Source organism: Alosa sapidissima, chromosome 17 (assembly GCF_018492685.1).
Source record: "Alosa sapidissima isolate fAloSap1 chromosome 17, fAloSap1.pri, whole genome shotgun sequence".
In the NCBI taxonomy this organism is placed as follows: Eukaryota; Metazoa; Chordata; class Actinopteri; order Clupeiformes; family Clupeidae; genus Alosa; species Alosa sapidissima.
Window position 1 is genome coordinate 19,999,270 of NC_055973.1, and position 27,940 is coordinate 20,027,209.

General features: G+C 43.1%; 1 protein-coding gene across 3 annotated transcripts in view; it reads left to right on the plus strand.

The window, feature by feature from the left end:
* Positions 1–27,940, plus strand: part of cadm1b (cell adhesion molecule 1b) — a 214,351-nt gene that overhangs the window by 185,716 nt on the left and 695 nt on the right. For all 3 annotated transcript variants that reach the window (XM_042068673.1, XM_042068676.1, XM_042068675.1), the window contains one exon: positions 27,415–27,543. In XM_042068673.1, the coding sequence (XP_041924607.1) occupies positions 27,415–27,543 (129 nt within the window). The remainder of the gene's footprint in view (positions 1–27,414; positions 27,544–27,940) is intronic.

Sequence of the window (27,940 nt, forward strand, 5' to 3'; positions counted from 1 at the left end):
ACAGGTTTGGCTCTGACCTCTTATGGAGGTGAGTCAGGGCTAGCATTGTCTCTTGGCTCTGGTCTAGATCTAGCACAGGAAGTCACAGAGTGGAGATTTCAGCCTGTGAATGCATATGTGTGTCTGTGTGTGTGTGTGTGTGTGTGTGTGTGTGTGTGTGTGTGTGTGTGTGTGTGTGTGTGTGTGTGTTTGCGTGTGTGTAGTTTTTTATGTTTATCGAGGTTGAAGGCACAGTCATGCAGTTTGTTTCAACATATCATGTTAAAGTTTCAGGTGCCTTTCATTATTTATGGTAAGATAGGGTTAGATGTTCTTCATTATTTATGATCTTATGATAGGGCAGCCATGGCCTACTGGTTAGCACTTCGGAGTTGTAACCGGAGGGTTGCCAGTTCGAACCCCGACCAGTAGGCACGGCTAAAGTGCCCTTGATCAAGGCACCTAACCCCTCACTGCTCCCCGAGCGCCGCTGTTGTTGCAGGCAGCTAAATGCGCCGGGATTAGTGTGTGCTTCACCTCACTGTGTTCACTGTGTACTGAGTGTGTTTCAGTAATTCACGGATTGGGATAAATGCAGAGATCAAATTTCCCTCACGGGATCAAAAGAGTATATATACTTATACTTATCTGTTAGTGTTCTTCATTATTTATGGTAAGTTAGGGTTAGGTGTTCTTCATTATTTATGATAAGTATGTATTTTGTGGTCATTCTGGATAAAGATGGACACTCAGTATCCGAGAACACAGAGTGGGCACTTATGCTCCACTAGAAAGGATTACCCTCTCCAGCTCAGGAAAGGTGATCCCACTGATGAACACATCTGTGGACACTAGGGAACACAGTGCCCAGTTTGGGCCAGTAGTTTTGGATGTTCCAGTCTTGAGGGATACACGCTGGTATTACATTTTTGTCTATTTGGATATATAATGTGAATATGATATTTCCTTGGATATGATATATCTTGGCTGAACGTTCACACCAATATACTGTGTATATACACATATAATGTGTGTGTGTGTGTTATTGCATTGGAGAGAGCATTGAATTTCTGTACAATTATCCCATTACTCCTATTGTAATACCTACTAGTCGATACAGATAAAGGTAGCACTTAATAACTATAATAACTAAACACAATTCATCATTTATTAAGCCTTTGTTCCTTATTAGTTAATGGTTTGTTCATCATTAGTAATGTATTGTTCATACATAATTTTTCATCAATAAAGCATTTGTTCACACAGTTATAAATGGTTTGTTCATAGTAAATAAGCCTATATCTAAAATATGTTTACACATTATTCTTAATTGTTGTACTAACCACTTGTTGTACTAACCACTTGTTAGTATAATTTACATAAATACTATAATTTATGATCGCAGGTTTGTAACTCCTGCGATCATAAATTATAGTATTTGGAAGTGGTTTATAAAATATGTATCCTCACCCTAACTAATCATTACTGCATGTGTATCTAACAACTGGTAAATAATGGAAATATTACTTAATCAAAAAATGTTATTGCATAATTTATTAAGTATTAACAATAATTTCTAAACATATTTTAGATATAAAAAGTGAGTTTTATTACCGGTCACAATTGTGACTGGTGGGATAATATGCGTATACTCAATTAAAGGTTGTTCAAATTGCTTTTTTGTTAAAATAAAGGTATTCTGACAGGACTTTTCAAACTGATATGAACACTGAGACCAATGGTAATAATAAATATGAAAAATATGTAAACATTGTTTATTTACCAGGAGCTTCGGCTCGTTAAAATAGAACCCTGATGTCTGTCTGTGTGTCTGAGTGTGTATATCTGTGTGTGTGTGTGTGTGTATTTGTGTGTGTGTGAGTGTGTATCTGTGTGTGTGAGTGTGTATATCTGTGTGTGTGAGTGTGTATGTCGGTGTATGTGTTTGTGTCAGTGTGTGTGTGAGTGTGTATGTCTGAGTGTGTATATCTGTGTATGTGAGTGTATATCTGTGTATGTGTGTATTTGTGTGTGTATGTGTGTATTTGTGTGTGTGTGTGTGTGTGTGTGTGTGTGTGTGTGTATGTGTGAGTGTGTACAGTATGTCTGTGTGTATGTGTGTGTGTATCTGTGTGTGTGAGTGTGTATATTTGTGTGTGTGTGTGAGTGTGTATGTGAGTGTGTGTGTATTTCTGTGTGTGTGAATATGTGTGTGTGTGTGTGTGTGTGTGTGTGTGTGCATGTGTGTGTGTGTGTGTGTGAGAATATGTGTGTGTGTGTGTATGTCTGTGAGTGTGTGTGTCTGTGTGTGTGAATATGTGTATGTGTGTGAGTGTATGTCTGTGTGTGTGTGTGAGTGTGTATATCTGTGTGTATGTGTGTGTGAGTATGTATGTGTGTGTGTGTATCTGTGTGTGAGTGTGTGTATGTCTCTGTATGCGTGTATGTATGAGTATGTGTATGTGTGTGTGTTTGTAGGTGTAGAAGTATGTGTGCATCTAGATACAACATTCTATCCCACACGTTAACATGTTTACTCATTCTGCAAACACACCAAAGACATTTGAATAATTATAAATGTATATATCATAACTAGACACCTTAAAGACCATGTGTACAAAAAATATTTGTCCTATGTTTATTTTAACATACTTTAAAAAAACTTTTATTTGGGAGCTGTGAGGCCGTCATCCTCTTCTCAAGGTGCAACCATGAAGTAAACAGCTCTGGTCATGTGACAATTTACTCAAAACATTTGACACTGCACACATTTCATTGAAACACTGTATTGTTTCAATATTAACTGAAAGAGTATTAGGATATTCCCCAGTTACAGTTTTAGAGGCTTATGAATAAAAAAAAAAATTCGGTAACAATTGTGACTGATGGGGTGAAATGGGTTAAGTAACAAAGGCTTAATAAATGATGAATTGTGTGTAGTTATTATAAAGTGTTACCCAGATAAAATCCTTTCAGTCTAACCTAAATGTATCTTTCTACAAATGTAGACATTCACTCATAAAAATAAATATTATTTGAATAATTTTATTATTTTTAAAAAGTAAATATCATCTTACTTTGTTTGACTTGTTTCATGATGAGATGTTTTAGTAACTTCTTAAGTTTATGTCGTGTTTATATCATCAATCTAATTTATTTTCCATCATAGTAACCACAATTGTAAAACACAAAACTGCTTTCATTCTAAAATTGCATAATGATAGTCATATAAAAAATAATATTTTTTTTCCCTTTGCTGTATGCAAATGATCACGTGTTATTATAAGCCTTCTATATAAAAATGAACATATGTATGTATGACTTTCACAGACATTTCTCAGGGGCAAAGGTCTTTGGTGTTTTTTTTTATCCGTCTCCTGTGGTGACTGTATCTCAGACCCCTCCTATGTCTCTCCATTAGAGTAGCCCACAGGCCTGAAACTGGTCCAAGAGCCCCAGCTGGAAATTAACTGTGTGTGTGTGTGTGTGTGTGTGTGTGTGTGTGGTTAGTGGTGGCTGTGTTGCCGTAAGAGGCCAGATTTAGCCACGCTGCAGCAGAGGCGGTGGCCTGTGGCAGGGGGCCCCTGGAGGCGTTGACCTTCAGAGAGGCCGCAGGATTAATGCAGCAGGGCCCCTTTACATCAAAGGCCCCGCGCCATGCCGCCACATCAAGCCACCACTCCTTCCCCCACCCTCCATACCTCCCTCTATCAACCCCCCCCACCCTCATCTTTTTCTCTGTCACTTACTGTCTCTCTCTTTCCCTCCCTCTCTCTACCCCCCCCTCTCTCCTCTCTCGCTTGCTCTTTCTCTCTCTCACTGTCTTAATCTTGCTCTCTCTCTTTCTCTGCACTCCTCCTCTCTCTCTCTCCCTCTCTCTGCACCCCTCCTCTCTTTCTCTTTCTCTGCACCCCTCCTCTCTCCCTCCCTCCCTCCCTTCCTTCCACGTGGCATGCCACCCCATGCTGCTCCCCATCACACTCCAGCATCTGCTTATTCACACACTACTGAAGATGCACACACTCATACATACATATACACAGACTTCTGAAGATAACACAGAGACCACAGGACAGTGGCTGGCTCTATGTCTGTGGTTTTCCAGCTGTGAGGTCAACCACACACACACACACACACACACACACACACACACACACACACATGCATGTTTTCTCTATCCTTAGGCAATATCAAGGCTAAGGTGTGAGTGTGTGTGTGTGTGTGTGTGTGTCTGTGTGTGTGTGGTTGGGGTGGTATGGGGGGAGGCAGCGGAGTAAACACAGACAGAACTAAGACCATGAATCCTATTTACTGAGATATAGATTGGACAGCAGTGTGTGATTTAGTTAAAAGCTCAGTGCTTATTCGTTGTCAGCTCAGTTTGTGATGAATGTGTGAGTGTGTGTGTGTGTGTGTGTGTGTGTGTGTGTGTGTGTTTGTGTGTGCGCGTGTGTGTGTGTTTACTCTCGGTTCAAGATGAAAATGAGAAAGCCCTTAAAGACCTTTCCTGGCCAGAACTGGACGGCCAAGATGCTGAGCCCTCATGAGCATTCAGTATGTTTTGTTTTTAATGTTATTGATGCCATAGAAGTGGCTATAATCAAGCTAAGTGTTTGTGTACATTTTTCTCAGCTCGAGCTGTTGATGGTTATTTCATTGGGCCACCTGAGTCCTCATCAGACCCTCCATCTGACTGCAGAGAGGAAATAGGGAGCGATAACATCACATCTACATTAACCCCACATTTCTGTCACTTCAACCGTAACCATCTTTTGACAATATTTTTGAGAACATCCATGTTATTGTGCGTTTTGTTCATGTGGAGCTGTGTGTTGCTTATCAGTGGTGGATATGTCACACTCTAGTAGACTTTTTCACTCTTTAGACTACTTTTTTTTCACATTTCCTCTGTGTAACCTAGCAACAGGCAGCAGGCAACAGTTCAAGGCCTGATTTGGGTTTTCTTGTGAGGAGAAGCTGCTGGCATGGCAAGGCAAGGCAAAGAGAGTCATTTATACACACACACACACACACACACACACACACACACATGGCACGGCACGGCACGGCACCGAGCCCACGCAAACACGAGAATCCTTCTTCTCTGCGACGCAGAGCTGAGCATAGTGCTCCCGGACTCCGCTAAGAAGGGGGAAATATTTCCAAACTCTGTTTTTGGAAAAGAGGGCCCTCAAGCAGACGACTCTCCGCAGAGACCCTGCCGCCTGACGTTGGACGGCCTCATGATTTCCAAACGCATTCATGTTTTGACTGGCTGTCCCTCCTAATCTACCCGGACGCGCAGAAGTGGAGATTTATAAACGATGTTTTTCTACCCCCCCCCCCCCCCACCATCTCTGTTAATCTGATTGGATGTTTTGACGGCCCCCCAGGCGGCGACTTAGATAGCGAGCAGCAGCAGCAGCAGCAGCAGCATCTGTGGAAAAGCCTTCCCCCCCCGGGCCACTCCAAACCCAGCCATGTCTAACACGGCTAAATTACATCCCAGCCCCAGCGCCCGAGCCTAACATCAACAATGGCCGGGCGGGGAGATTGGTTTCCATACCTGTGGCTCCGCGCCGGTCAGTCAGTCCTCCTCAGGATGACAGAGCCAGTGTGTTGGAGGCAGAATTGATTTTTACACATCAGCAATGCGCTGACGGAGAAAAAGATGACAGCACCCATCAGTAATTATTTTATGTTGCCTCCGTAAATATGCTTATGCCTGCATACTGGTGGGCCTTCCGGACAGTGCTTGGTATTTATCGCTAAACGCTTGACCTTTGCTGACCTGATTTAGTAAGGCATTGATCACAGGCAAACACGTGCCGTCGCTTCATCCGACTCGGGTAATTTTCTGGTGACAGCTAGTTGTTGTTGAGATCCGCGTGTTGCCTTTAGCAGTGCTGTGGCTTCTGTGGAAGTGTGGTCTGGAGAAGGCCTGGGACCTGGGAAAGGTGTAAGAGTCTCACTTCGGTAGACTACCCAGAATGCAGTGGGATTACTGGCAACCAGCCGTGGGCTGTGTGCCAAGGAAGTGCTTTAGTTTAGTGAACAATGGTGCTGCAGTTAGCTCAGCACTTGCCTTTTACTCTGTGTGTTGGTGCAGTATTCATGTTTGTGTGTATGTATGTGTATATGTGTGTATGTATCAGGGCTCCGAACCGGTTCAAGGAACGAAAACGAAAACCGAAAACGAACGGAATTTTACGGAATTTTACGAGGAGCGGAAACGGAAACGAAAACAAAATGGTCTTCAACTGTTCCGGAACAGAAACGTTATTCTGAAATCCACAAAACCGGTTAATAACGTTTTTTTTTTTTTCGTTCTCTATATAACAGCTTAATAATTTGATTTCTGCAGTTTGAAATAAAAAAAAAAACGAATAAATGGACCTTTGGTCCAAATGGGTATATTTTGTCTTGCTGTTGTAGTGTAACCTATCCGTCTGCCACTTTGGATCTTAGGCCAGCTCGTAGCGTAGGCCAGTGTTTCTCAAAGTGTGGTCCGCAACCTATCCCAAGTGGTCCGCGAGCTGTTGTAAAAAATAATATAGATGCGTTGTTTGCAATATTGAACCAACTTGTATGTAAATCCAAAGTTCTGCAATACTGCCTATGTAAGCTATGCCAATTTAAATCATATGAATCCTCTGACACAATAAGCAAGGTGCAAAGACAATAAGCAAGGTTGTCAATAAGCATGGGTTCAGTGAGTAGGCCTATTGTGTCTATTAGCTATGTGGTCCGTGAGGTTTTTTCTAATGGTTAAGTGGTCCTTGGTCTGTAAAAGTTTGAGAAACACTGGCGTAGTCTACTGAAACTGATTTGGAAATTGTTTGTAGCCTATGCGTAATAGCCTATTTTGCCTGTCCACGCCTTGTCGTTTTAAAGTCGGGATTTGAAATGTTTGCGCAATTATAGCCTATTCTATGTAGGCTAGAAGAGTTAAACAGGACATTTGAGATAGGCCTTGTCAGCAACAGACAGGTTCGTTTATAAACAGGGTTGGAATTATAGCGCAAGCCTTTGAAGATCTCCATATGGATAAAACTCCAAAAGGCTACAACCAGGTAAGGAGTTTAGCACGTATCCAGAAATATTTTTGATAAGAAATTATTTATAGGCATAGGTTAGGCCTACAGTAAGTCTGTAGGCTATGGGATGGATAGCCCATCTGAATGTTTTTGGATGCCGCCTGTGATTTATTATTTTTGGCCATAGCTACGGTATAGGCTAAATCAAGGGGAAATAATGAGTAGCCTACGTCTATTCTAAGGTAAAGTCCACAAAAATAGACTTGATAGGCCCGCCAAACACTGCCGGAACTTTAAGAACGAACGATATTTTGCGTTCCGAACCGGTTCAGGACCGATATGTTGGTGGCGGAACGCATGCAAGAACGAAAACGTTAAACATAGGCCTATCTGAACCGTTCGGAACGGAACGTTTGAAAAATAATTTCGTTTTCAAGCCCTGGTATGTATGTATGTATGTATGTGTGTATGTATGTATGTACAGTATGTATGTATTGTATGTACGTGTGTGTACAGTATGTATACAGTATGTATGTATGTATTGTATGTACGTGTGTGTACAGTATGTATACAGTATGTATGTATGTATTCTATGTACGTGTGTGCACAGTATGTATGTATGTATGTATGTATGTATGTATGTACTGTATGGGTGTATGTGTGTGTGTGTTCAGTGCACTAGCCTACTGTTGATGCAGTGATTTAAAACACTACATACTTTTTTATATACTTAACTTGTTTCCTTAATACAAGTAATTTGTTATTAGGAATAAAGTTTTTGGAATAATCCAACAGATTCAACAGAAATTCATTCAACAGTCTATCATGGGTTTTACAGTTTCAAGGAAACATTGTCTTTTCCAAGACAGGCAGGGTCCCAGCATTGCCTGTGTCACAAGGACGGTTCGTTCGCCGCTCACGGGCCTCGAACCCGCCACCTTAACACACACACCGGCATGGGAGATGAACGCTCTAACCACTGAGCTAAAAGCCCAGGGTTGCAACTCAGCGGTTAGAAGCGTTCTTAAGGTTAGGGCTGTGAGGATTTACACGGGCAACTAGCATGCTAGCTCAGTCTGCCTCCGTTACACCTGTGCCTTTAAGTATGACCGCTTCGCTAGCTATGCGGTCATACAGGTTTAGTCAGAGTTCTTTGTCGTCTGGATTTTTTTCCCGGGACACTGAAAGACCAGGCTGTACGAAACTTGGTGGGCATGTAGCCCCAGAAGGATGACACGGAACCATTGATGTTCTAAAGTGTGCAATGGGGTGTCTGAGAGGCACAGGAACAGCTGCTTGTCGGTCAGTCATGGTCCACCTTTAATTGGTGGGCCACATGTCTTCACAGGTGATTAACTCTCTCTGCCACTGTCTTGGCCAGCACCAACAGTGTGCCAGGTGGAGACCTGTCCAGTTTGCCAGAGAGGCGTTCGTACTGCCCTCCCCATCCCCAAAGAGCATTCAGCCTACATGGCTCTGAGTATGCTTTTAGCTTTGATATGCTCCGTACACACAGTGCTCATATCATCTCATCAACATCACACACACACACACACACACACACACACACACACACACACACACACACACAGACTTCGCTGGAGGGGCGAAAGGCTACGCTCATTACCCCGGCTAAATGAGGATCGCTGTCACACACTACCTGTTATTAGGAAGCGTGTTCTAGAAGGCTCACTGGCTCGGGATTGAGAGGGCGTTGTGCCAGAGAGAAAAGTCCCTCTTGGCTGCACCTCAGACAACCTCACTTCTGAAACCAAGTGGAAATCAAATGCCAGTTCAATACAATGCTTTAATTAGCCTTTAATGAGTGCATGTGTTGTTGTCCAGGCCATACAGAAGAATAGAATATATTACAAAAGACCAAAACAAGTACAGTACAATACAATACATGCCATGTAAATATTTACATGCCCAGCAGAGAATAACAAATGAACCAAGGAACAACTATTTATGTATGCTTGTAATGTATGTATGTATGTAGTACTGTGGCTATAGTTTGTGATTCTCCCTGGTAGTCCTAACGAGTTTTCAAATTCTTCTTTGTGAGTGCGGGGAACGAGGCTGTCAGTGTGGTGTCTCGCTGGAAGTGTAGCTCAGATAAACATGGGCATGTCTCCTGTCAGTGTACCACTCAGTCCCAAAGTATCTCTCTCTCTCTTTTTCTATCTCTCACTCTTTCTCACTCTCTCTCTCTCTTTCTCACTCCGTCTCTCTCTCACACCCACCCACACACACACACACACACACACTACAAAATGGCAAAATCAACAACAGCTTCAAATGCTTTATACCTCTAACGTAGCCGACAAGTCGATCCTTCTTATTTCTGTGTCTAACCACCACAAGGAGAGGTGCCTTTACCCTGAGCCAGGAGGAGGAGGTTTAGTTAAGATGGTGTTTCCAAACCCAGCTGGAGACTATAATGAGGAGGTTTGGTTAAGGTGGTGTTTCCGAACCCAGCTGGTGCCTTCGATGAGTCACAACAGAGTAAGGTGTCTGGTGTCTGGTCTGTTTGTCTGTCAAAAAACAAAAGCCTCTGTGAGGCCACCTGTCACTATCACCTGTTGGGAGCAGCAGAGGTTCAAGATGAACGGAAACACCACAGGACTTCCACCCCAGCGATCAAAGACGACACCCCTAGTTCTGCCCAGTAGGACCGATCCGAGCTCGAGCAGGACCGACCCGAGACAACCCTGTAGTTCTACTCAGCAGGCCGTCCTAGAGGCTCCAGGATTTGTGTCTCAGTGCAGAATTGGTTTTTGGATGGAGTGTGTGTGTGTGTGTGTGTGTGTGTGTGTGTGTGTGTGTGTGTGTGTGTGTGTGTGTGTGCGTGTGTGTGCGTGCGTGTTTGTGAGCCCAGGACTGAGCTGATGGGCAGATGTGCTCTGTGCGTCTTATCTTATCTGATCCTGTCCCCTACAGCTCTGTGAATGCATCCCAGTGGGCTGTGGGTTAGCCCAGAATAACTACAGTCTGCTCTGGACTGTAAATGGGTTTCTGCCTCTGCCGAATCCCACCTATTCCCATATGACCTGTCATACGGTCGACAATCATCATATATCTGTGTTTATTGGCAGTCCCCAACTCTTACAGTAACTTTAATAAGTAACGGCTTTTCCTCAGGTGTGCCTGCTGATATAGACTGATAGCATCACTAAATCAACTCACAGAGATTGGACTTTTAGTGTCTTACCTTCAGGGATTCTGTTTTAATTCTGCTCTGCTGATACCTAAACACCTAATGGAGTGTCACCTGCAGTGTGTGAGCTGACAGCACAGTAAGCAAACGCTCCCGGTTACCACACAGCATTAACTCTCACTGTAATATTAGCATTGACTCTGACTCTGAGGTTAGCATCTGAATTAGACATTAGCGTTGAGTCTGACGCTAACGATACAACCTGATTTGTCAGTTTGCGCTGAAATTCTTTTTGCATCCCTGGGCAGCTCATTTAAGGATAGGAGGACATATACAGTACATGCTGTAAGACGTATAGCATCAATAGACAGACATGTACTGTAGGACATAAAGCATCAACACACAAACATGAAACATAGCCACAAATGACAGTATCAAGCATGACAGAAGACAAAGCATACATATATCACAAAGAGGCTACATCAATACATCCAAACTTTCATCACTTGGAGACATTACATCCATGAATAAATATTGCACTAAATCTTAATGTTGCTGGTTTAACAAAAGGATTGATTGATGTATAAAAGAGTATAGAGTATCAAGTCTGTTGGAGTTGAAGGAAGGAACTCTAAAGCACTTGTTTGAGGGCAGTAGCTGATATTCTCTGTGTAAGACATGTGAGATGTCAGTGGAAATATATCTGGCCAGCCTGAGCATGCTTTTGTTGTAATCTTCCACAAGAGGTGTGTTATAGGTAGCCCAATTTTTTAATTTTGATTTAATTATTTAGTTTTGCCTTTATTTAAAAGGCTACTCTGCCAAACTGTGCTACTATAAAGCATTACACTCTGAATCACTGACATAAAGAACAAAGAGATGATTTGGGTATTAGCTCTAAAGGATCTCTAAAGGATCTTAATCTCCGTAGGAAATAGATACGCTGTTGTATGTTTTTGCAGGTAAATTTTATATGAGTGGCCCATGCGAGGTTTTTGTCTAGCATGACACCCAAGTACTTGTAGGTAGGGACTTGATTGATTTCTGAATTGTGAATCTTCACTGGAGACAGCTGATCTGGTGGTTTTCCAAAAAGGGTATCCTCTGTCTTCATTGTGTTAATGATGAGTGAGTTTTTATCACACCATTCTACTAGCCAATCCACATTGCCCTGGTAAAGTGTGTGGTCCTCGGATTGGGTAAATAGGGTGATGACTCACTAGAGTGGAGTCATCAGAGTATTTTAAAAGATATTGATTTGGCACATTGGTGGTGCAGTCTTAAGTGTACAAGATAAACAGCACAGGGGAGCTTATACAGCCCTGGGGTACTCCAACATTGGTGCTATTTGGAGAGGAGAGTGTGTCATTTACCTTGACTAACTGAACCTTGTTTGTGAGAAAAGAAAAATACCAGTGAATAAGATATGGGTTAGATAGAAACGTAATCATTTTAGATAGAAGTATGTCTGGCTGAGATGAGAGAAGCATATGGTCTGCGCACACTGTATACTGTATGGGCTCCAATAAATACTTGATTTATTCTTAAAAGGTAACGTTTCAATCTCAACAGATCTTCATCAGGCCTAACTTCATCAGGTTAAACGCATATGAAAAATCAAGAAAAAGAGCCCTGGCATAGGTTTTTGGTTTATCGAGCTGCTTAGATAAGATTTGCACCAGTGTAACATTAGTTTGGTACAATGACCACCAGGCAATTTGTAGGCTCAAGAACTCCATCTTTGTCTACTTAAAAGAGAGCCAGCCTGGTGATAGTTGGTTTCACTATGAAACGTGATATACACAAATGTACCTTAAATTACCCCTGAAAACATAACAAAACCATTTATATTACCATAATACTTCTATTAAACCTTAATATGTATATTAAGTGGCCCTTCATTTAGGCTTTTAATTTTACCTTAAAATTATATTTTAAGGTGTGAGACTACACCGTTTTGTTTCATAGTATACGTAAATATATATACTCTTTTGATCCTGTGAGGGAAATTTGGTCTCTGCATTTGTCCCAATCTGTGAATTAGTGAAACACACTCAGCACACAGTGAACACACAGTAAGGTGAAGCACACACTAACCCCGGCGCAGTGAGCTGCCTGCAACAACAGCGGCGCTCGGGGAACAGTGAGGGGTTAGGTGCCTTGCTCAAGGGCACTTCAGCTGTGCCTAATGGTCGGGGTTCGAACCGGCAACCCTCCGGTTACAAGTCCAGAGTGCTAACCAGTAGGCCACGGCTGCCCCTAATAGGCCACGGCTGACCCAAAGGCCACGGCTGCCCTAGTGCATGCTAACTTCAGTGGATATCTAGAAAACAGGTGTTTCTGACATGATGTCAATACAATTCTTTGCTTCTGTGTTTTTATTTTTTTATTTATCCTTTTTTTAACCAGGGTAGTCACATTGATACAGAAGTCTCTTTTCTAAGTGAAAATTGAAAATAAAACACATAATACAAAATATAAATACGATGTAAACAGTATAAAGAAAAATAGATAAATAGCAAAGACAATCTAGAACATTTCCAATACAGAATTTAAAATCAGAAAGTGGAATGAATATGTCAAGTCTGCATAGTCACCTGTCAGGTATGTGAGGAGATGGGGCAATTTTGGGTCGAGTTTGCATACTCACCTGTCCTCTCAGGTATATGAGGAGGTCTAGTGCATCTTTGTTTATCTCCTCTGTAATGGGGCACCTCCCTCTCATCTTGCGGTGGGTGGTGAAGCATGAGGCATGGTTTGTTTTTTACCTCAGTGGAAAGGTACAGGGTGCCACTGTTGTGTTCTGGTGAATGTTAACAGAAGACCCCTGCTGCTTTGGGGGGCAGACTTTGGGGTGCAGTGGAGCTGAGCGCTGAGTGGATCTGGGGTTACGCAGGAGCTGTTGCGTGTGTGTGAGTGAGTGTGTGTTTGTGAGTGTGTGTGTGTGTGTGTGTGTGTATGTGTTTGTGAGTGTGTGTGTGTGTGTGTGTGTTTGTGAGTGTGTGTGTATGTGAGAGAGAGTGTGCGTGTGAGAGTGTGTGTGTGTGTATGTGTGCGTGTCTGTGTGTGTCTGTGAGTGTGCGTGCGTGTGTGTGTGTGTGCGTGTGTGAGTGTGTGTGTAAATGAAAGTGACTGTGTTTGTGTGTGCATTCCCTCCCCTCCACGGATGTAGGCTAGTGCAGGAGCTGCTGGAGGTGTCTAGGCTCATTTAGGTGTGTTTGTGTGGAGCGCTGCTGTCAACCCTCGGCCTCAACCTCACAGCGAGCGCTTTAGAAGGGGTGACTCATTCTCCCTCCCACTCTCCTGCTCTCTCTCGCTCTCTGCCTTTATCCCTTCTTCCATGTCTCTCTATCCCCCATGTTTCTCTCATCTGTTGCCTTTGGTCTTCAGTCTCTGTCTTTCTACCGTGCTCTCTCTCTTTCAACTTAATCTTTCTCTCTCCCTTCTCTCTCTCTCTCTCTCTCTCTCTCTATCTCTCCATTTCTCTCCCCCCTCCCATTCTCCTTATCTCTCTCTCCATCCGTCTCTCTCCATCTCTCTCTCCATCTTTCTCTCTCTCTCTCTCTCTCTCTCTCTCTCTCTCTCTCTCTCTCTCTCCGTCTCTCACCCAAACCCATTTTGTCCGTCTCCATGCTGTGCTTTGCATCTGACATCTCTATTCGGCGTGTGAAGGGAGGAGTGTGAGACTCCTGCGCTGGTCGCTGTGAGAATGTTCCAGATGTGTAATTTTCTCTCTCGGTTCTCGGCACTAGAAAGGGTCTGTCTCAGTGTGAGAGGAGGGTAATGGGAGCTGCTGTGAAATGAAGGGGAAAAAAAGAAATAGCACAAACAAGGATGGAATGAATCTGTTGTGTTATACATATGGGGGCATCTCATGGGTTGGTGAACCTCTATCCTCTACATGCTGAGTGCTTTATTTATCCTCAACAAACATGCAGACCACTTCGTCTTTTGGCCACAACCGCACCATCATAGGTCACTGGCTGTAGAAGCTCTGGATTATTTCATGAGGCACGCTGTCATGGCGACTCTATTACGACATAAGTAGCCTGCTGGGGGCATTTCCTGCTCTATCAAAAATTAACTGAATGACAAGCCAAAACCCCCTCCATCTGTGGCTCCGAAGCATATCAACATTCCCAAATATCTCTACTACGGAAATAAAAACACACTCCCACGTCTTTCAGTCCTGAAATGTGATTAGGTTAAGAAATGATAATGTGTGTGTGTGTGTGTGTCTGAGTAGAGTCGTCATACCCACATTGTTATTTCCAAATGGTTATTAAGTTACTGCCTCAGTCCAGAAGGCCTCCACGAGAACTAGTATTCTCACTGCAGTGGCCTCCCTGTGCCCCGAGTTACACACACACACACACACACACACACACTCTTACATTATGACAAACATCGCCCCAGCAATAACCTCTATTATTATCCCGCACAGGACTATGCAATTGGAGTGTTTGTTAGTCATGATTGCTTTAGCATGAGCTCCCATAGTGCTACTTGCAGAGCGAGGAGAGCGTCGGCAAGCCGAGGCCAGATTCCTGACAGAAATAGACACGATGGGATTCAGGAGGAAGTGTGAACTTTCCCGCTGACTTGCTTGTTGGAACGCGAACATAACTTTTGCATGTTGGCAGTATCACACCATTGGTGCCAAAGATAGGCCCTGCAGTCAGTGATGTGCAAAAATAATTCAGCTGCTTGATTTTTTATCAAGGATGCAAGTTTCTTCTTCATAGGGATGTAAATGACAGTAGCCATGCTTTCAACTCCTCTCAGATGCACTCCCCACACAACATGCACTGGGAGCTTCGTTAGGGTTTATTTATTTATTACTGCCAGTATCGAGTGTTAAGATATATTGCATCAGGAAAGGCAGCATGCAGGCTCATTAAAAAAAAAAAAAAAAAAAAAACGACACGTTTAAGCTTCACAAACACACACACATGTGCCATGTCATAGACAGTTCATGCTTGTTAGCGTTAGCGGTTTGTTTGATTGTTTTTAAATGAATGTGTGAAAGGCATGAGGAGAATTGGCAAACAACGGGTGCTGAGATCAGGGAGTGTGTGGGAGACTGAACAAATGCTCCCAGAACAATGACAGAGACAGCCGTGAAGCGACTGCCATGGAGATGAGCGACTGCTAGCAGCAGTAGCATTGGGTATAGGGGGGTAATAGACAGGAAGAGAGTAGCTCTACTGAGCATGCTCAGTACACATTTCCTGAGGGTATGGGGCTGTCATGACCATGGAGAGTGTCAGGGGGCACACACACTTCCATTCAGTCAGCACTGGCATCTGTATGTCTACAGGTGTGTGGGAGGGATGTCTATTGAGCAGTTTGTGTGTGGGTGTGTAGGTGTGTTAATGTGTGTGTGGGTGAGTGCATTGACAACGATTTATGTTTCTGAGAGTGGGTACACTAACTATTGAATGCCCCAAAACAGGAAAAACCCATGTTCATTCAATAATACAAACTCCTAGCTTCGCATTTCATGACATAACTTCTAAGCATTACTGACTTTTAAATCTGCATATTGTTTAGTACTTTTGTCCATCTTGATACAGTATATATTGGTCAAGGAATGTTATACTTGTGAGCAACTCACAGCCAAACACAGCACATAGTTTGCATTCAGAAGTAGCAAAATGTTTGCCAATAACTCTGTATCCAAAAGAAAGGAACTGAGAAAATCTGTATAAAGGATGCCTTACCATGAACCTTTCAACGCTAGTTTCTTCCAGTTAAGAAACTTATCTAAAATCAAGCCTTTCCTGACATTTGTAAACTTTGAAAAAGTAATCCATGCCTTCATAACTGTAACTCCTTAGATGTTGGTCTCAACCAGGCCTCACTTTCCCGATCGCAACTGGTTCAAAATGCAGCAGCCTGACTCTTAACTGGTACCCATAAGAGAGAACACATCTCTCCCATCTTAGCTTCCCTTCACTGGCTCCCTGTCTACCATATGATTAACTTTAACATTTTGCTAACAACCTTTAAATGCTTGAATGGCAAAGCCCCCAGGTATCTCTCTGACCTATTATATAAATACTCCCCTGTAAGAAATCTTAGATCTTCTGATTTACTTCTGCTGACTGTTCCCAAAGCCAAATTTAAATGTAGAGGAGACCGTGCATTTGCTGCTACTGCCCCCAAACTCTGGAACAATCTCCCTCCCCACATTAGACTAGCCCCTTCTCTCTTTTCTTTTCAAATCCCATCTCAAAGCCCATTTTTACTCTATAGCTTTTAAATCAGTTTAAGCTTTCCTTTGCCCCCCCCCCCCCCCCCCCCCCCACACACACACACACACACACACACACACACACACCACCACCACTAACATACTTTAGATTTTAGATTATTACCTTGAATTTACTCTTAGCAATATTAATTTGGGGTGTACTCTGTATTATTATTATTATTATTATTATTATTATTATTATTATTTTATACCATTATTTTAGTATTGATTTATTTTTATTTTATTTTACAGCACTTTGGTCAACTGTTGTTGTTTTTTAAATGTGCTACACAACATATCTGTTATTTTACAACAACATACAGTATCTGCTATTTTGTAACTTTTGTAGCCTATGTTAAATATCATAGTGGGGTTTTCATAGTGAGATTTTGTCAAAGTAGGTAGTATGTCAAAAATTAAGAAACATTGCCCTTAGGGAATTAAGGTAAGATACAAAAGAAAAACAGACACACTTGGAATTCATTTGCCTAGACCTTACGGTAGCACCGGATCATGTGTGTGTGTTTGTGTGTGTGTGTGTGAGTGAGGTGTGTGTGTGTGTGTATAAGCATCTGTGTGTATGTTTTTATCAGGTGGTATTAATGTGTGTGTTTGTGTGTGTTTGTGTGTGTGTGTGTGTGTGTGCACGTACCTGTATTTGTGTGTACCTGTGGGTGAGCGTGTGTGCATTCTTTCAGCCATGTAACGATTGGGTTCCCTAGGCCCTAAGAGACTGTGAAAATAAAGTCTTTGTTGCTCCTCCAATTGCAGGTGCTACCCATGAACCGTTATCTGTGGTGTGCGTTTGAAAAGGCCCTGTATTCAGCCTCTCCTCCCTCTGTTCCCAGAGCAGCTCTTTGTCAACACCAAATGCTTTCACTCCTTCGCTTCTTCTATGCCACAAGGTCTAGAGCTCCTGCACAATCTCCCATTCACACTCACTCTGCTATTCTCCTCCGTCTTCACTAGGCTCCCCTCTTCAGGGGCCTATCCGCTCTCGAATGCCACAGCCGCGTTTTCATGTAGCGATTACTTTAAAGAAAGGAACTAAAAAATATATATGTTGGTATCCTCATTATAACAATGCACACTAGGCGGTTTTTAGGTTATAATGGTGAGTTGGAGAGGGGCTGTGGGGTGGTTCTAAAGGTCCTCGTTCTCTGGGATGAACACACACACGCAGGCACGCGGGTGGGCAGACACACACACACACACACACACAAACGGGCGTGCTTGCGGCGCTCACGTGACAGCGGGAGACCTTGAGGCTGAAGAGTGTTGGTGCAAGGGGCTGAGAGATCCAGCCTCATTAATGCCCTGCCAGGTAGGAAATGTAGTAATTAAATGTTTTTTAATTAATATTTCATTAAACAATAATTTTGTGGTTTAGCACATACATTTAGTCCTCCCTTGCAATACATTTGGGTTTACTTCAATAAATGTAATTACATAAACAGCAATCTAATGTAGGTATAACACCAGTGCAGAATATCATGCAAATTCAAAAACACTCCCACTATTCTCAATTCCTGTGATGTTATTTTATTTTATTTGGCTGTCTGTCACTTTAGACAGGACCAAGGAGAGTCACAAGAATAAAAAAAGCTTCAATGACAAAGTCCAACAACAAGCTGTTGGTGTAGAACCTTGAACATCTTGAACATCACCTTGAAGTATGAAGTTTCAGGAAGTCTTGAAGTTATATGGCAACCGAAGTGAACAAAGCAAAGTTCTTTTTAGACCAAATAGTGAGGTGTGTGCTATATAATTGGCAATTAGGAATATAACTGTTTAAATGTAGCCTTAAACAAACAACCTAAACAAACCAGTATAGCAAACTAAAACAAGTGAGATTCTAGTTTTTAAAAAGGATTATTGTACACATTCAAACATAATAACATGGTATGAATCATCTCAGAAGTTTTTGCACATGACACAAACTAAAGGACAATAGTATTAGAATAGAGAGTGAGGAGGTGTTGTTTTAAAATAGATATTTTGCTTAATTGTGACATTTATTTGGGTATTTTTGGTTAGTGAAGAGCACATAAACATGTTGCCGTCATAGCAACGTGAATCCTCAGGAGTCAGTGCCTGAGTTGGGCACGTTTGTCACAATGCTATTCATAACACTGTTACCAATCTCCTGCAGAGGACCGGGCATCTGACCAACACTTTATGGGTATACATACAGTATCAAGATAACGCCGCTGTGATACTATGGAGATCAGTTTACAGAGATAGTGTATGAGACGCCACAGTTTACAAAGACAGTACCGGTATGTATATAGGGTGCCGTTTGTAAAATTGGGCATATTGTGTTTTATCCAGCACAGTTTTAGCACATTTATTGTTACAACATGTAAAAAAAGAGCGCTACAATTTTAAAATTTTTCACACATTTACAGACAAATTGGTCTAAAAATGACAATATCTTTTACTAGGATTACTGCATAACAAACACTGGGAACCAAGTCCTTGTGGGTGGAGACATTCTTCATAAAGGCACATGTTTATGAAGACATAATAAGAGCTGGGAACAATGTTTATTCAATGTCAGCTTCACGATTAGCTGTCTGATAATGTTGTCAAGCCAAAGACTCATGTCATCTATCACCTTTGGCTGTTTTGTTTCTTCCCTGATACTTTTCTTAGAATGTTATCAGATAGAGACCATCAGCCCTGCATTGCTGTGCTTCAACTCGTAGGTAACCTTGCACAATCAGCTCTTCACCTTCTTATTCAGGATTCTATTCCGGTTCAAGGATAAGCAGTTGAATTACTCCAGTATTAGAGTTGCCATTGTGTAGTGCATAGTAGCAGAGATGCTTCAGAATAGGCTTTGCCTCTGTTACTGGTAGTAGCTTTGTTTAGAATGAATAGCCTCCTGTCAGCCAATCAGAAAATAGAGTTTCTTGTCTTTGGAGGATAAGTCTAAATATTTGAGTAAAACAGACCTGATATTTGTTTGAAAACAGACAGGTTTGAAAGATATATTTGAGTAAAAGCATGCAAGTTTGAATGACATTGGGGTAGAAGGATGGAATGACTTATTTGAGTAAAACCAGACAGGCTCTGACTGATATCCCAGTGAAAAGCAGGAAACGTGTGTGTGTGTGTGTGTGTGTGTGTGTGTGTGTGTGTGTGTGGTAGCGGAATGAAAAACAGGCTGAGATTATGTATGACATGAGAGCAAACTGCGGAGGCGGAGTGCGGTTCTGGAGTGGAAATCAGACCTGGGCCAGATGTGGGCCTGATCCCAGATGCACACGGTGGGTGCAGGAGAGGGGGGCTGGGGCCCGTGGGGGCACTGATGGTTGGTGAAGATGGATGTCCTTGTAGCTCAACTAAAATGCTGAGGATGCAGGGTGTGTGTGTGTGTGTGTGTGTGTGTGTGTGTTGATTATGCATGTGAGTGCATTTGTTTGTAAGGTTGTATGAATGAATGTTTGGTCTGTGTGTTCAGCTGACTTATGAATGTGAATGCATGACTGCATTTTTGTATGTGTGTGTGTGTGTGTGTATGTGTGTGGCTGTGTGAATATAGTTTGTGTGTATGAGTACCCTTTCAGCTTTTCTTAGGCAACAATGACTCGGGTGTATGTGTGTGAGGATGCCTATGTGTACACATCTGCTTGTGCATGTGTGTGTGTTTGTATGTGTGTGTGTTCAGTGTCTGTAGGTGTGTGGGTGTGGGTGCAAATGTGTGTATGCAATGTGTGTACAGTGTGTGTGTGCATGTGTATGGTATGAGTGTGTGTGTGTTTGTGTGTGTGTGTCTGGTGGCTGGCAGCTGGATGAGTGCCGACCTACGGTTTTAATTAGTCACTTCAGCAGCACACATTCAAAATGAAAAAAATATAAACCACTCTCCAGCCTGCAGCACAACACACACACACACACACACACACACACACACACACACACACACACACACCCTTTCTGCCTGGATATGTAAATCAAAGTAGAAGTCCACTTCTATTTCCCAATACATTCCAATGTCTTTCATGGGGAGCCCAGTGTCTGTTTGTCATGTGTGGTGTGTCTATTAAATGCTGTGTGTGTGTGTGTGTGTGTGGGGGGGGGGGGGGGGGGGGCAGTATGCCTCCTCTGGTGTTTATGTAGGGAAGTGGGAAGTGAAGTGTAGTTTTACAAAAGAGATTGATAAAGCATTATATTCCTAGTCAACACTGACTAGCTATTGTTGCCAAGCTATTTAAGGAGTGGTGGTAGTCATACAAGATTTAACGCAACATCTGGTATAAACCCCACCAACTTTTGGTTACCTATCCAAATACAGATATTGATGTCACTATGCACTGGTAACAGAGACTTCCTAATGAGGAGACACAACACTCAAAAAATCCTCCATAGAAATCCATGGGGTTTAGTTCGTAACGCCAATATGCCAGTTATCTACACATATCCCACCCCTTCCGCGGCCAAAAGTCGGTATACGTGAATACATTGTGCCAATCATGTGATGTGTTGTGAATACATCGTACTAATCATGTGTTGTGATCTCGTCGCTGGAGCGAGGTTGGTGTTGTGAAGTCTTGCGCACGCACAGTTCTGCCCGGAATAGATGCCTGATAAGTGCCAAAATTGCGTTGCAATATGGCCGCCGAGTGGAGGGACTTGCCTAAAAGGACTTTGCCTCGTGTGTGTGTGTGTGTGTACAGTTTTAGTGCGATGTTTCTTAACTGGTGGGTCGGGACCCAAAAGTGGGTCTCAGAACTTGTGGTAAAACAGATAACCCCTTTTAAGTGCTACTTTATCAGATCTAATATCGGACTTTTATTTTGATCAACTTTATATGTATGTTAGTCGTTGCCATGGACATAGACAATGTTAACTATTGGTCTAAAATCTTTTTCATTTGTTCAGTTATACTCCATATATCATTTTATTAACTTTTCTTATAATATATAATTTTCTTATTCTCTAATATTCATGACAACTTAAATTTAAAGAGATGGTGGTGAACATGTTGGCGCAGCCTGGGGTGTGTGCAGAGCCAGGTGTGGTTGTGATCATGACACACACAGACACACACAACATACAGTTAGCTGCAGTGGACATTGGACTGAGCAATAACCACCCCCCCCCCCCCCCCCCGCCCATGCAGACGTGTGTGTGTGTGCGTGTGTGTGCGTGAGTAACGCCTCATGCATTATAAAGGCTTTTTATTGTCTCCTGGCGACATTTCATTAAATCAGAGCTCCTCTCTTCACCTGACCTGCCACACCTCCATTTAATTCTGAATTACATGAGAATATATTAGCTCAGGTTTTTTCCTCTGTTCCTCCTGCTCTCTTTCTCTGTTGCTCGGCCTCCACTGGCCAGAGATGGCCTTAGCCGACAGCTCATTTATCTGATGGTGTCAAAAGCAGAAGGGGAGGGGGGAGGGGTGGCACTTACAGGGCTAGTGTGTGTGTGTGTGTGTGTGTGTGTGTGTGTGTGTGTGTGTGTGTGTGTGTGAGTGTGTGTGGCTTTTAACACTTTTATAAATATCTCTGTGTGTTTCTGTCCCCATGTCTGTGTCTGTGTGTATGCGTGCGTGTGTGTGTGTATGTGTGCTTCTGTGTGTTAGGCTCAGAACTTGTGTGTGTGCCTTTGTCCATGAGTGTATGTATGTGTGTGTGTGCGCGTGTATCTCAGTGATTGTGTGTGTTTGTGCCTCTACTTGTGTGTTTGTGCGTGGGCGCCTCTGCTTATATGTATGTGTTTGTGTGTGTTTGTGTGTGCGTGTGTGCCTCTGTTTGTATGTGTGTGTAAGAGTGTTAGAGAGGGGTGTCGGTGGATGTGGTTGGTTAGCTGGATTGAAAGTGACAGGCTTTTCCGCGGCCCGCTCCACTTATGGGGCTATGCTAATTAGCGTCCTGCACTGCCACCGGCCGCTCCTCTCTGCTGCGCTCAGCTCCGGGGAAATGGCCTGGGCAGGGAAACGAGCCAGAACCGATAGGAGTTACCGCCACAGCCCAGCCGGACCGGAACCCTGACAGATCCAACCGGGATACGCACAGAGCCTGCATTTGCATGTTTATCCTGACACAATACAAGACACAACCCCCCAATACAAGACAAGAGCTCATCACACACACACACGCACACACACACACGCACACACACACCCACGCACACACACACTCACACACACACACACACACACACACACACACACGCACACACTACTATGGGGTAACTTAGAACTGTCCTTGTTTTCAAGCTAAATGTTTGACCATTAGAATTACACCAAAATATAGTGCAGACATTAATTGTTGATGTTGTAAATGACTAAACCGAAGATCTCAGACAACGCTGTGTAATGTCCCTTCCACAGCAGAGCGTTAATTGGTTTTAACCAGAAAAGTGGGAGGAATAGAGGAGTGGGAGGCATCGGTGCACACCTAACAAGCGATCAAATACATTAGGGAGTCTAGTTTGAGAAGCAGACACCTCACATGTCCTCAACAGGCTTTTAAATTGTACCACCTCACATGTCCTCAACAGGTTTGTTAAATAGTACCTGCAAAAACACCAGTGTTAACATCAACAGAAGAGGTGCCTTAAGGATGCTGGCCTTCTGGACAGGGCTATAAAGGGAAAAGACAATTATCAGACACACAGACTACAGAGACAACAGAATCACAAAAGGAAGAACATTCATAAGACGCCAGCCAAACGCTGGAGGAGCAGTTGACTCCATCTGCCTAGAATGGTGGAGAGAGTGTGGTGATCCGGGGGTGCTTTGGAGAAGATACAGTGGTACATTTCTACAGGATAAGTGTGGTCTGCACACTGCAACTGCTCCAAAATATAAACTTTATTAATTTAAAAGCAACGTTTCGATCCCCTTGGATCTTCGTCAGGCAGTAGAAATGCCTGGATGCCTGACGAAGATCCGAAACATTGCTTTTAAATTAATAAAGTTTATATTTTGGAGCAGTTGCAGTGTGCAGACCACACTTTTTCTACTGTCTGACACTATTGTCTGGCACCTGCAGAAAACTTTACTTTGGATGTGCGCACCCACTCTCCGAAACATTTCTACAGGATCAAATTTAAGAAAGAAGGCCATCACCCCAGTGTGCAACACCTGGTGGACAGTGTTTGATTAAAGCCAGGCGTACATTCAAATTCGCGTTTGCAAACAATTTTCCGTTAGCCTTGAGTTTTCAGCAAACGTTTGCAAACAATCGCAAACAGTCTGAGGAGTTAGTTCTCTGCGAACATGCAGTGGAACTGGACGTGCGTTTGACAAAGGCAACAATGCAATTACCGTTACAATGGAATGTTAACACCAAATCGTTCAAATGTAACTGTTCAAAGAGAACAGGTTCACCACAAACGTTCGCCACTGTTTGCCAAATTTGAACGCACCTCAGTTTCCTCTAAAAAGAGGACAGTGACCCAGAGCACAGCTCCAACCTACATTTACATATTTACATTTATTCATTTAGCAGACACCTTTATCCACAGCGACTTACAGAGCAAGGAATTCCATTTAAGCTGCAGTGCAGAGACGTTAGGTAGGAATTACTACTGCATCAGTCAATACTGTTACTAGAGAACAAGAGTGCAGCAGACGTTATAATCACTAGACAAAGTGTGGTAGAAGGAGAACGTGGTAGAAGGAGGTGGAGGAGGGAAGTACATACAGTAGTAAGTGGTGTGTGTGTGTGTGTGTGTGTGTGTGTGTGTGTGTGTATGAGAATAAGAGTGCAGACGTTATAAGCACTAGTCAAAGTGTTGTAGGAGGAGAATGTAGAAGGAGGTGGAGGAGGGAAGTACATAGTAAGTGCGTGTTAGGTGTGTTAGGTTATAACCTGTGTAAGAACCGTGTAGTGATGTAGCAGTCAGCTGGCATTCTGTCTATAATGGAGTGGAATGGACATTTGTAAGTGACCCCAAACTTTTGAACAGCACACACACACACACACACAAACACACACACACAGATGAAGGACACTCCGGTGATGTTTCTCTGACCAGACGTGCACAGCTCGACCATCTGCTCCTGAGCTGTGTCGGCAGAAAGTGGAGACCCCCAAACTCATGCTCTGCCTTTAGGATAACAAGGCGCATTAGTGTTAATATTGCATGATAACTTATCCATAAAATATAGTCCAGTCAGAAGCCTGTGTTTATTATGGACAGACTGGAGACATTCATAGATGTTTCATGAAAATCAATTCCTCATCCCTGTTCTCCATCAGGACCGTTTGATTTGGGAGCAGATTGGAGATATTGATGGGCAATTTAATTCCTTTTTATGCAGCAGAACCTGGGTCTTCGTGCCTACAAACCCCCATTAATGTGTGTTGTCACGGATACCTATGCTAGATCAATACACTTCAAATATTATTAGGCTGCAGCGCAGAGCCTCTCTGCTGAGGCTCCTATTGTAATTGAGGTATACCTTTCCTTCAAAAGTGCACTAAGCGCTGCACACTTAATCCTGTAGCCCAACTGGATCGATCCGACTTTGACGATGACTTGAGAGATTGCGTTACCGAGAGCACAGTTCTAATGTAAGAGAGAGAGAGAGAGAGTGATGCTCAGGGTATACTCTCACCTCTAGAGTGAAACACACACACTATAGGGCTGAAATGCTCCGGCAAACAGCCACACACACATACACACACATTGTAGGTTTATATGTATATAAATTAAATTTCGATTTTATCTGTTTTAACCGTGAATGAATTTACTCTACTCTTATCCTTTAGGCAAGTTAATCTCTATCTCTCTCGAGTAGCCTTTTAGTTTATTTAGATTTGCCTGAGGGTAAAAGAATTACCATAAGTAATACAACAGAAATATAAATGATCATATGTTATTTAATTCTGGGCCTGGGGACCCTGGAGTCAAAATGTCATCTGCATTTCAAATGTAAGCGCTGAGTGATCAGAGCAAGCACACAGCGATGTGTCGGTCAACGCTTTGGCCAACACACACAGTACTGCCACAACTACACAAACTAATGGAACAAGAGATGTTCTTGCTCAATGCGTGTACGTGAAGGTTCTGATTGAACTGATTGAACATAATTGACTTTTTTATTCCAATCAAGTGCCATTTGTGTTTGTGTCTTGATTTTCATGAAGCCTATTTTTAAGTGGAGTTAAAGTGGAGAGGATAGTGGTTGGTTTTGTAAGCCCAAATAGCTGCGTATTTACACTTATCTACAAGTATCAGCTTGCAACTCGGCCTTGAGTTTTACTGTGAAAAAATGCTTTAATACTAACAATGATTTATTTTATTTTTTAAAGGACAAGTGTTCCTTTACCACTCATACTTTTACTCTTCTATGGATTCTTTGTCTTAAATATTTTTATGTATTTGTAAGACGGCCTTGAGATGTAATCAAATAACATTCCAAAGCAACAGCTGGAGCACATGGTTGAGTGTTAGATGGATTTTTAGAAAGCCCTGTTCATCTGTCCCTCAGAATCTCACACACAGCTGCATCACCTCTGGCATTTCGCTGGATCGGTCAGACTGCAGAGCTCCCTCTGTGCTCCCTACGCCTCTAGCTGCTGAGCCTCAGCAGTAGGCCAATGAGGATGGGCAGAGTTAATGTGTGTGTGTGCGTGTGTGTGTGTGTGTGTGTGTGTGTGTGTGTGTGTGTGGGGGGGGGGGGGGGGGGGTGAATGCAGAGTGAATGTGCTTCAGTAGTTCAATGAGGATGGGCGGAGTGAATATGTGTGTGTGTGTGTGTGTGTGTGTGTGTGTGTGTGTGTGTGTGTGTGTGTGTGTGTGTGTGTGTGTGTGTGTGTATGTGTGGCAGAGCAAATGTGCTTCACTGTAAACACTAATGAGCATCGTCAGCTTTACTGGCCAGCAGAGTCAGTCACTTAGACTCTACACAAGGACCACACACACACACACACACACACACAAACTCCTGGTGAATGCTGATGTGGTCAGTGGTGGAGAGAGGACAGCTCTACCCTGTGAATCAGAGGGCAGACAGCTCCCTCTTATTCTGGATGGACTCAGACTGGCAGTGAGGTATCCCTGCTGGACAGTGCCATCAGCCTGCTCTGGTACACTATATGGACAACATCATTGGGGCCCCTGCCATCACACCCACAGGAACCTCAATGGCATCCCTTTTCTAGGCATTAATAATAAGGAGTTGGTTCTTATTGGGTTCTTATTGGTCCCCTCTACAGCTGTGACAGCTTCCACTCTTTTTGTTGAAGGATTTCCACAATATTTTAGAGTGTCTGTGAGATTTGGGAGAATTGTGCCCATTCGTTTAGAGAGGTATGTGTGAGGTCATGTGACCACCCTCTGCTCCCCCTGCTGTCTGTGTAGAGGCCTATGCATCGACTGTGGGGTTGTTGATTGACTGATTGCACCTGGAGTGAGCGTGGTCTATATAAGCCTGAAGATCAGCCTCACTTGGGGTCGGACTCTCTCTGACATTCTGACTCTTGCACTCACACACATCAAGACTTTCCTTCACCACATCTATACACATCCAGACACGCAACATCCACTCATTTGCACACACACTTTCTCTTTCCCATCTGCTCACACATCCATTCTTTCAAACTCTACTCCATCATTGCCGGCATTGCCATCTTTCAACTGCAACCAGAAGCCTTATCATATCCCACAGACACAGTTTTTTCCTGTTAGTAAATAAAATGAGGTATTGAATTGCATTTGGTGTTGGCCTCCATTTCATGTTTGCTGCCCACACGAGCCTGGGCCGTAACAGGTCAACACTTAGACATGGTATTGAGTAGACTGTAGAGCATTCACTCTCTTTGCTCTCTGTCTCTGTACAGTATCTGTGTGTGTGTGTGTGTGTGTGTGTGTGTGTGTGTGTGTGTGTGTGTGTGTGTGTGTGTATCCTAAAACTCATACATGCTGCTGATATACTGTAAAACAGTGTTGAGTAGATGATAACACCTCTCTCTCTCTCTCTCTCTCTCTCTCTCTCTCTCTTTCTTTCTCTCTGTGTCCAGATTCCCGGGCTGGGGTGGGATCTCCACAGAAGATCGACCACGCCGTGATTGGAGGTGTGGTGGCTGTGGTGGTCTTCATCATGCTCTGCCTCCTCATCATCTTGGGACGCTACTTTGCCAGACATAAAGGTGCCAGGGCCAATATCATCCTCCTTTGCGCCAACCAAACATGCCACACCAAATTACCATCACAAAGCGCCAACCAAACATGCCACACCAAATTACTATCACAAAGCGCCAACCAAACATGTCACACCAAAACACTATCACAAAGCGCCAACCAAACTTGTTACATGCTAATATCAAACTATTACCAAACCAAACTTAACCAAACCAGGCACATAATCTATCTATCTACTCTTTCTCTCTCTCAAATACAATATTGTATTGGATGTTGTTATTAGCATGGGCCAAAGATGCCATGGTTTGAAGATTGATTCAATAAATGGAGTTTAAACTCTCCCTCACCACCCCTCTCCCTCCCTCTCTCTCTCCCTCTCCCCCCTCCCTCTCTCTCCCTCCCTCT